At 46.4% G+C, this 10,306-nt stretch overlaps 1 protein-coding gene across 2 annotated transcripts in view; it reads right to left on the reverse strand.

Annotated features, from left to right (window-relative positions):
• Positions 1-10,306, reverse strand: part of LOC309540511 (zona pellucida sperm-binding protein 3-like) — a 92,474-nt gene that overhangs the window by 861 nt on the left and 81,307 nt on the right. The window contains exons 2-9 of one of the 2 annotated variants that reach the window (XM_082237445.1): positions 8,923-10,234; positions 6,868-6,986; positions 6,002-6,105; positions 3,322-3,499; positions 1,923-2,040; positions 1,744-1,835; positions 743-891; positions 500-628 (exon numbers count right to left, since the gene is read on the reverse strand). In XM_082237445.1, coding sequence (XP_082093571.1) covers positions 500-628; positions 743-891; positions 1,744-1,835; positions 1,923-2,040; positions 3,322-3,499; positions 6,002-6,105; positions 6,868-6,986; positions 8,923-9,306 — 1,273 coding nt within the window. In that variant the 5' untranslated portion in view covers positions 9,307-10,234. Of the gene's footprint in view, positions 1-499; positions 629-742; positions 892-1,743; positions 1,836-1,922; positions 2,041-3,321; positions 3,500-6,001; positions 6,106-6,867; positions 6,987-8,922; positions 10,235-10,306 lie in introns of those variants that run through there. The other variant, XM_082237446.1, reaches the window with a different exon arrangement.

A 10,306-nucleotide genomic window follows, 5' to 3' on the forward strand; every position in this document is an offset into this window, starting at 1 on the left:
AATTAAGTACTTAACCCAAGGTACCACTGTACTTATATCCAACTTGCATTTTTTGTAAATAAAACACAAATACCTGTGAGCCTCCAGTAATCTCTTCCTAAAGGAAGTCCCTGGAAGTTCTAAGCATAGCAGGTTTATGTGGGATGATGGGGGAGAAGGATTAAGCCAGGAGGAGGAGAGACCCTCCGGCTCAAAGCCCCAACACCTCACCCTGAATGCTTTTGCCTAGAATGCACCCCCCCCAAAACACAGTCTGGAGAGTCACTTATTCCCATGCTGTGACCCAATTCCTTGTTTCCAAACAAGCTATCCAGGTATTAACCTTTCAGTGCAAAAAGAAGCCATCCCTAACTAATCACACGTTACTATCACTGGCCCCAGAATTTTATTCTACTGTAATTTGGTAGCTAGATTCCTGAATCAAATTCTCACTCTGCCCTGACCTACATTCTTGAAATATTTGCTACTACTAAAAAGGAGGAGGAGGAGGAGGTACTACTACCATGTTCTTCTGGAGAGTCCGTTGTTTCACTTTGCTGGGCCGAAAGACTCCTTGAGCCCATGTATGCATCACGGACGAAAATAGGGCCAATCATCACGTCAGTCTCTAGTTCCTTCACCAGCTGACCTGCATTTTGAGCAAGGTTAAACTTACCCATCAGTAGGTCAGCCTCACCCCTCTCATTTTGGAGACCCCTGCACAGAACAGATTGGCTCCCCCGCCAACCTGAATGGAACGCACCATGCTTAGTGGCTACATCTCTGCCAGATCTCCTTCCTCTTGCCCACCTATCCCAGGGGTTGACCCTCCTCGGCTGCCCTCCGGTGACACCACAGTTCCCAGTCTCACAGCAGGTGCAGATCCCCTGGGTACCCTCAACCGGAATCCACCTGGAGGGATGGGGAAAAGAAAGAGAAAGGCCTATATTACCTGCAGAATTGGTTTGCTTGGGCAACAAGCTCAAATACTCGACATAATTTTGTTAGACGCCACACCACAATCTCTGGATAGTGAGATTATGAGTGCTGTAATGTAAGCTGCTTTGAGACTTGAGTGAAAAATGGCATGGAAAATAAATGGAATGAAATTTTTAAAATGATGTTACTGCCGGGTTGGGTGGGTTGGAGGGAAGCTTCTGGAAACATCACTAGCTAGTTGTTTCTTTGACAGCTAACTATTTAGTCCTGTAGAAAGGTCATTGGCAGGCTTAAAGGTAAAGTGAAGAGACCCCTGACCATTAGGTCCAGTCGTGGCCGACTCTGGGGTTGTGGTGCTCATCTCGCTTTACTGGTTAAGGGAGCTGGCGTACAGCTTCTGAGTCATGTGACCAGCATGACCAAGCCGCTTCTGGCGAACCAGAGCAGCGCTGGGAAACGCCGTTTACCTTCCTGCCGGAGTGGTACCTATTTATCTACTTGCACTTTGACGTGCTTTTGAACTGCTAGGTTGGCAGGAGCAGGGACTGAGCAACGGGAGCTCACCCCATCGCGGGGATTCGAACCGCCAACCTTCTGATCGGCAAGCTCAATAGGCTCAGTGGTTTACACCACAGCGCTACCCGCGTCCCCTTTATTGGCAGGCTTGGCTAGGGCTATTAACATAGAATCATAGAGCTGTAGAATTGGACGGTTCATCTAGTCAAAGCTCCTGCATGAATCACAGCTGAAACATCCCTGACCGGTGGCCACCCAACCTCTGTTTAAAAACCACCAATGAAGGGGAGTCCATGCTGGCTCACTCACATGTTATTAGCTTGGTTGAAGGAGCAAGCCTTGTTTTCAGGATCAGGGGCCTGGCTGGCTGCAGTCACTTTCAGGTGGCAAGTGATGTAGATCTGGAGAAGCCAAGTAGACAAAAGAAAACTCCATTAGACATTCTAGGTTTCAGCTCAAGGAAGGCTGTGCAAGACGAGGCTTCTCACCAGCTCTTGAGGATGTCCTGTGAATCTGAAAACGTCCACCGTGAACTGGAGCAAATCCTCCTTGAGCCTTGGAGACACAAAGGCTGAGCTGGAATCTGACCTTCCATCAACAAGGCAGCTAAAACACAAGGAAAGGAAAGGGGAAGGAAGGAAGGAAGGAAGGAAGGAAAAGAAAGGCTGTCAGAAGAGAAGGGCAAATCTGTATTTCAGTTTCTTCCTCATTTTTTTCTTCCACTCTTAAGTTTCATTCATATTTCCCCATCAGTTTGCAAGCTATATATATATATATATATATATATATATATATATATATATCCCTCATGGAAAATTGCCAGCATTTTAGTGACAATTTCCTCTATTAAATATATGCCTTTGCATCCATTTTCCATTAGTATACATGTTTCTGCAAAGCAATTTCTCCTGGTATTATGTATGTCAATTCCTCCAAATATATGTATTTTTATTCACACTTCACATGCATTTCTTACACATGGAGATGGATAATTGCACAGTAAAATTCAGAGAATAGTGAAGTTCTCAAAGGATGTCTTGCTTCAGGAAAAGCAAATTCAGCAGATTTGCATTTAAATGCAAACAGAATCAACCGCTCCGCCCATCCCTAGCTGTCAGCAATACAGTGGTACCTCGGGTTAAGAAATTAATTCGTTCCGGAGGTCCGTTCTTAACCTGAAACTGTTCTTAACCTGAAGCACTACTTTAGCTAATGGGGCCTCCCGCTGCCGCCGTGCCACTGGAGCACAATTTCTGTTCTCATCCTGAAGCAAAGTTCTTAACCTGAAGTACCATTTCTGGGTTAAAAAGGGACCCCTGACCATTAGGTCCAGTCGTGACCAACTCTGGGGTTGAGGCGCTCATCTTGCTTTATTGGCCGAAGGAGCCGGCGTACAGCCTCTGGGTCATGTGGCCAGCATGACTAAGCTGCTTCTGGCGAACCAGAGCAGCGCACGGAAACGCCGTTTACCTTCCCGCCAGAGCGGTACCTATTTATCTACTTGCACTTTGATGTGCTTCCGAACTGCTAGGTGGGCAGGAGCAGGGACCAAGCAATGGGAGCTCACCCCGTCGCAGGGATTCGAACCACCGACCTTCTGATTGGCAAGTCCTAGGCTCTGTGGTTTAACCCACAGCGCCACCCGTGTCCCTATTTCTGGGTTAGTGGAGTCTGTAACCTGAAGCGTCTGTAACCCCGAGGTACCACTGTACTTCCTGTAACATGAGGTTCTTGGCTGCCCTAGTCCAAGGGTGGGGAACTGGCAGCCTCCAGGCGTGGCTCTGCCCACATGGCTTCCCCTTTCTGCTCTTTGTCTCTTCTCCCTCGCAGCTGCTGGCCTGCCCAAGCGCGTAGTGACTGGCAGGGATGACCTTAGAGAGCTCCTACCCGTTGTGGTCAATGATGGGATATCGGGGAGTGGCGTCCCTGCTTGGGCTCAGCGTGGCGACACAGTGGTTGACAAACAGCCGCAGAGGAAGGTGGTTCACTGCGTTCACTTCAGCCTGGATGTACATCACGTCTCCCAGCTGGTATGTGCCGGAAGCTCTCTCAGCGCTCCAGTCATCTGAAAGAGAAGAGAGTTGCAGAATCTTACCTAGAGGGAAATAAAGCTATCCAGCACAGACCTCAACACTGGTTTGTCCTGTCCAAGGATTCATCATGGCAGCGAAGAGTTAGACTACGGAACTCCCTCCCACAAGAGGCAGTGATGGCCACCAACTTGGAGGGCTTTAAAAGAGGATAATGATAATAATTTTTTATTTATGCCCCGCCCTTCCCGGTTCAAAAACCGGGCTCAGGGCGGCTAACAACAAATTTAAAACACTTACCGGTAATTGTAAAAGCAGCATAAAATACAGTATAAAAACATGAACTACAATAACATTCCAAATTCAGAAATCAATTTAGGGGAAATAAGCATTAGATAATCCCCAGGGTTAGCTGGCTGAATTGGTCCTACTTGGGCCAGCGAGGAGACCAGGGGAGAATTAGCTGTGGGGTCTCAGAGCAGGCGATCATCAGAAAAGGGGAGGGGGAGGGAAGAGAAGGGAAATAAAAGATTAGGCTGAATTCAAATTAAAGGCCAGGCGGAATAGCTCTGTCTTACAGGCCCGACGGAAGGAGGTTAAATCCTGAAGGGCCCCAGTCTCATGGGACAGAGCATTCCACCAGGTCGGAGCCATCACTGAGAAGGCCCTGGTGGAGGATAGTTTGACTTATTTAGGGCACAGGACCTCTAAACTATGATTATTCATGGACCTTAAGGTCCTCTGCGGGGCAGACCAGGCAAATTCATGGAGGAGGAGAGGCCTATCAATGGCTTCGATGAGCAGCAATGGCTAGGCTCTGCCTCCTCAGTCAGAGGCAGCAATGTTAGTTGCTGGAGGGAGAGAGAGGGCTCTTGGGCTCATGTTTAGCTCCCTGAAGGGCCATAAGACTTATTTTATAGTATATTATTTCCTCTTTTTTATATCCAACGCTGCTTTTTGCCTTTTATCCCTGAAGCTTCTTTCTTCCTTCATTAATGTCTGTAACAGAACAAAGGCCAGAGGGGCCTCTTTGCAGGGAGGTGTCAAGATTGCTACAAGGCCATAAAACAATAAATAAACTCTTCTTTTCGCAGAGCAGGGCTGTGAGAGAGGGCTGCAGGTGGCTCGGGCAAAGAGAGAGAACGGGTTGCTATGCCGCCTCCTCAAACAGGAAGAGGGAGGGACTGGAAATACGTAAAATGAGGAAGTTAGTCCAAATATGGAGAAACGAAAGCTAAATTCTATGCCATTTCCCGTAAATCACATGTTTTCTTGGAAATCAAATGACCATCCATCCTAGAGGGTATAAAAAGGCTGGCAAGCCCAGAGAGGGGAGGCAGGGCAGGCAATGAGCATTAGCCTGTCTGTACCTTTTTTGTCAAGGCAAAATAAATGATTATTTTACTGCTGTCAATTGACTCTTTGAAGTGACTTCTGACTGCTCCCAGGATCACAAGGAACAAAAGGAAAGGTCTTTCATCCCTAGTATCCCACCAGCATCTAGCTGGCTACTGTGAGAGCAGGGCTTAGGTGGACACATGGCCTGATCCTGCAGGTTCTCTTTATATTCTTAATAATACAATGTATAGAACAGAAATATTTCTAAGCTCTAAAAAGATTACGGTCACATCTGCGCCTAAAATTTAAACTCTTGTTTATCAGAAGATAAACTCTTGTCCCAGGCCTTTATTTATTACATTTAAAGCACACACACACCCCAATCCTGGGAACTGTAGTTTAAGGGTGCAGGGAATTGTAGCTCCATGAGGAGTCACCTACAGTTTCCATGATTTGTGTGGGGGAGAGGATACAGCATAACAAGGCTCAAAGCGATGAAAAACTGCTCAATTAACAACATTTGAATTGCATTTAAATTGAAAAAGGAACAAAAGTAGGTAGTATGTCAGCTGCATTGATCAAAACCAGGAACAGAGGAAAAGGAGGCAAGTATGTAAGGTGAAGCAAAAAACAAGGCTATTCAGGAGCAAAGTCTCGAGGGAGAGTCTAAAAGAAAGGAAGGCCTGCAGCGAAAAATATTTTTTTTTAAATAAAGATCGCCAAATAAAGTTACACTTCACAGAGGCCAATGGCTTGCAGTTCAGTTAACCACATTAGACACCCCCAGATCCAGACACCCCTCAGGAGCAGAAAAGGTAGAACCCATCACAAACAAGTGACCGGGTGAAAAACCAACAGGGAGTTAGGACTAGATGGCCATTGCACTGCCAGCTTTCAGGGGCTCCTTCGGTGTTAGTGGCCCCTGCTTGGCCCAGCTGGCAGGCTTGCCTGGCTATGGTCACTGCACCCAGTAGCCCTGGGCAGCCCTGGCTAGCTACCCTCTTCTGATTCCCACAGAGTGGTGCTCGGCCAGGGATGCTGCAGATACATGTAGGGTGGCCAGATCCAGCTGCCTGGTGCTTGCTTGGAAAAAGGTGAAAGTGCCTCCTGCCCCCAAACTCCCTTGCCTCAGCCGTGGGCCCTGCCTGGTGCTGCCACCCTAGACTGAGCCAATGGCCTGTTTTGTAATTTTCATGTACCGTTCATTAAGCGCAAGGAGAAGCCCAGCCTCTGTTCTGCGGAAATGGTGGAGCTGAAGGGAGCCCAAGTTGGCTTGATGGCGTCGCTGCTCACGTTGCTTCTCCTGGAAAGAGAAATAAATAAGGTGAAAGGCCCCTACAGATGTGGTTCTCAAAGTGGTCAAATGACTACTAGACCTTGTATAGCTGGTATCACTGGATCAAGTTCATCACTTTTGTTGAATTAATGAAAGTTTTAATTGTATTTTGAAGAAATGAGCAATAAAAATTCAGAACCGTAACTATTATTGCATTATCTTCCTTAGACCAGGGACACGGGTGGCGCTGTGGTCTAAACCACTGAGCCTAGGGTTTGCAGATTAGAAGGTCGGCAGTTCGATTCCCCGCAACCGGGTGAGCTCTCTTTGTTCAGTCCCAGCTCCTGCCAACCTAGCAGCTCAAAAGCACGTCAAAGTGCGAGTAGATAAATAGGTACCACTCCAGCAGGAAGGTAAACGGCATTTCCGTGTGCTGCTCTGGTTTCGCCAGAAGCGGCTTAGTCATGCTGGCCACATGACCTGGAAAAACTGTCTGTGGACAAACGCCTGCTCCTTCAGCTCATAAAGCGAGATGAGCGCCGCAACCCCAGAGTTGTTCGCGACTGGACTTAACTGTCAGGGGTCCTTTACCTTTTTAAAATCTTCTTTAGTGGGTCGTGCAAAGCATTATTCTGAAAAGTGATTTTCATAGGGTATGGTAGGGGCACTAGGAATGAGTTTATGCAACCGGGGGGGGGGGGTAGCCCAAAAATATTTTGGAGCCACTGCCCTGCTGTGCATGTGAACGGCTCCTAGGTGCCTGCCATTGCCGCCATCTCTCCAACTCACCTTGGATAGTGACATTCAATAGGGACTTCGGCTGGGCTGGTTCGCATGACAACTGCATTGGCGCTGGGACTAGGCTTATAGTATAAGCTTATGCTGTAGACCAGGGATTCTGGAGTCATCTGGAGGAGGGAATGCAAGACGACCCATTGAGCCTCATTGTGTACTTTTAGTCCAAGGATAATTTAAGACCACAGGTGGGCAGAAGTACTGCAGGAGCTTCAGGAAAATTGTCTAGATGCTGGTACCATCATTATTAGAATGGCAAAAATGACGGCAGCTATTAGAGGCCATTCAAATCAGAATAATTAAAGAGTGGGAGGGAGTGAAGGAATGTATGAAAAAATATGGTTCCGGAACTGGAATATTAATAGATAACGTGTAAAACATGCAGGGGTGAGCAAGGAAATAATAAAAGAATCAGCTGCACAATGATTAAGTTACAACACCACAACAAGATGGAAGAAGGGAAAAAAAGATCGCACATGGGTGAAGGGGAACAGGGGGTATAGGGGAGTTTGAAATAATATTTATAATATAAAAGCTTTAATATAAAATTTCTAACTGTTATATTTGTATACAGCAAAGAGAAGTTTAGATTAATTAGGTATATTTTAATTTCATTAACTATGTAATAGGTTTATGTTAGAAAATGAATATGGATGTTGAATTTGTTTGCAATTTTTATTTTTTTGGTTTTGGAATTTTTTTTAAGGAAGATTGTCTAGTTGCTTTGCGGTGGATTAGAGAAAGTTTGACTACCCAATGTCCAACAATAGCAACAAATAAAAAGCCTTTCCCCTCCCTAGAAAAAAAACTGGCTTGCTGAAAAACGAACACTTGGCCCAGTCCTGTGAAACGCTCTGCTAATAGCAATTCAGAAGATGTCCTAGTTGGAAAACTTAAACATTTGCTGACAGGCTAATGCAGAAAAATTAAGAACGTTCTGTAAAAGTCAGCTGGTGATTTGTGACTTTGTATCTATCCAACTGTTATAAATCAATTTGATTTTTAAAAAATGACGTTGCAGTATAAAATATTAAAATAAAAGCAGGAGGGAATTCTTGTGCAAGAGGACTTTTGAGATTGTTTCAGGTACTGTTTACAAACACTTGGACAAAGGGTGTGCTTGGAATTCTTGGGAGTCCATTGGGAATGATGTCAGGCCAGAATGCTTCAGACAGATAACGATCCACAGAACCCAATCCAAGTCTCCTAATAGAGCCCTTTTACTGTATCTAGATTTCAGGGATGCAGGTGGCATTGTGGTGTAAACTACTGAGCCTTGGGTTTGCCGATCAGAAGGTTGGCGGTTCGAATCCCCATGACGGGGTGAGCTCCTGTTGTTCGGTCCCTGATCCTGCCAACCCAGCAGTTTGAAAGCACATCAAGTGCAAGTAGATAAATAGGTGCCGCTCCGGCGGGAAGGTAAACGGCGTTTCCGTGCGCTGCTCTGGTTCACCAGAAGCGGCTTAGTCATGCTGGCCACATGACCTGGAAGCTGTATGCCGGCTCCCTCGGTCAATAAAGCGAGATGAGCGCCGCAACCCCAGAGTCGTCCACGACTGGATTTAATGGTCAGAGGTCCCTTTACCTTTACTGTACCTTTATCTAGATTTCAGCTAGAAAGCCTTGTGCAGTTTATATTCTCCCTTTCAAATTTGCATGCCAAAGCCCGCTAACAAGCAACTGCACAAAGTGAAATAGCTGTTGGCAGAATCCAAGATTAAAAAAGGGCGAACCTCAGGACTAGCCCTCAGGTGATGTAGAGGAGGAGGAGCAACAAGGAAGAATTTGATTCATTTCACATGTGAAGACATCTGAGAGAGGGCACCATGTTCCTACACCCAGGTTTAAACTTTTCAGGATCTCGGCATTTCACAGAACCTATTGTAGTTTCAAAGAACCCAGAGTAGCCATTGTCACAATAACAATAACCTGATGGGTAATTATTAGGCCTCTTAACTGGACCCCAGGCAAAGCCATTTAACTAGCCTGGAAACAAATGCAGAAGCATGCATAGGATAGGGTCAACATAGGTAATTAATACAGAGTTACCTGCAGGATGCTGCCACACTGATGGAGCCCAACATCAAAGATCACTACATCCTTGGCAGCATCATAGGAGGTGTAGTGGCAGCCCGAAGAGCCCAGGCTGAGGTCTGTTGCCTGGATGAGCCTTCCAGTCCCAAACAGGTCCCTGTTCACGGTTACTACCACTTGGGCCTCTCCACACTGCACAGCCACAGGGGCGAAGTAGGACAACGCTCTCACCTGGGAAGCATCAACCCAAGCCCAGGGAGAGGACTCAGGCCAGGAGGGAGCAGGGGACACAGGCCTGGCAGTTCTCCAAATTGAGTTCCTCGGAGCAAACTGCCAGGGGTCATAGGAAGCAACCCCCCAGCAGAGCAAGACAACAGCCAAGTTTGCCCCAAACCCCATTTTGCTTCTTCAAGAAATCCGGCAACAAACGCGACTGTTCTCTGCAAACCTTTATATCCCACCCCCAAAGTCCACTCTCACCTGACTCAGGTAACGAGGAACCCAAACACACCTTTTGCTAAATGCAAACTCTGGAGGGAGAAATGGAAGGAACTAAAATTAGTCTCAGGTGCAAGTCAGTGCTTGTTGGGGAAAGCTGTAGCAGACAGCAAATGGAGGTCAACTAGTCCCTGAATTTATTATTATTATTATTTATTAAATTTACATAGCACCCTTCATTTGTAGATCTCAGGGCGGTTCACAACATAAAAATACAATATAAAAAACACAGAATGCAGAGTAAAAATAAGAACAATAAGAAACTAATAGCTCCACCCACCACACACATTTTAAAGGGTTCTGAAACTGAAACCGTTCTGAAACTGCTTTTGAAGTGACATAGTCTGGAGCTGCGATATTAAATTGGGTTGGCTGCTATATCTGCATTAGGGTGATCTGTTGCATTGTAGAATTACCAAACTGTAGGACTGGAAGGCAGAGAAAATCAGCACCTCCTGAAATTCTCTCATTGACAGCCCACAGCTATTACTGCCTGCCAGGAATCAGGAATCACAAAGCAATGTGCAAACGATCTGGTTGTGCTCTTCAGATGTTGAGAGACAACATTTAGGCTCCAATCCTGCACACACTTACCTGAGAGTAAGTCCCATTAAACTCAATGAGCTTACTTCCGAGTAGACGTATAGGGTTGCCCTGTGGGCCATTTTCTAGGATGGGGTAGGAAAGTTTGGGGACCGGATGTTGTTGGACTCTCAACTCCCATGAACCCTGGCCAGAGTAGCCAGTGGTCAGGGATGGTGGGAGTTTTAGTTCAGCAACATGTGGGTGGCCATAGGGTCCCCATCCCTGTCCTAGAGGACAAAGATAGCTCTACTCAAAAGGTTTCAGCTGGACTTGCAAATGGAACTCCAGTGCTGAGATGAGTCAACCCCAGAGCATA

Source organism: Podarcis vaucheri (assembly GCF_965113315.1).
Source record: "Podarcis vaucheri genome assembly, chromosome: 9".
Taxonomy (NCBI): domain Eukaryota; kingdom Metazoa; phylum Chordata; class Lepidosauria; order Squamata; family Lacertidae; genus Podarcis; species Podarcis vaucheri.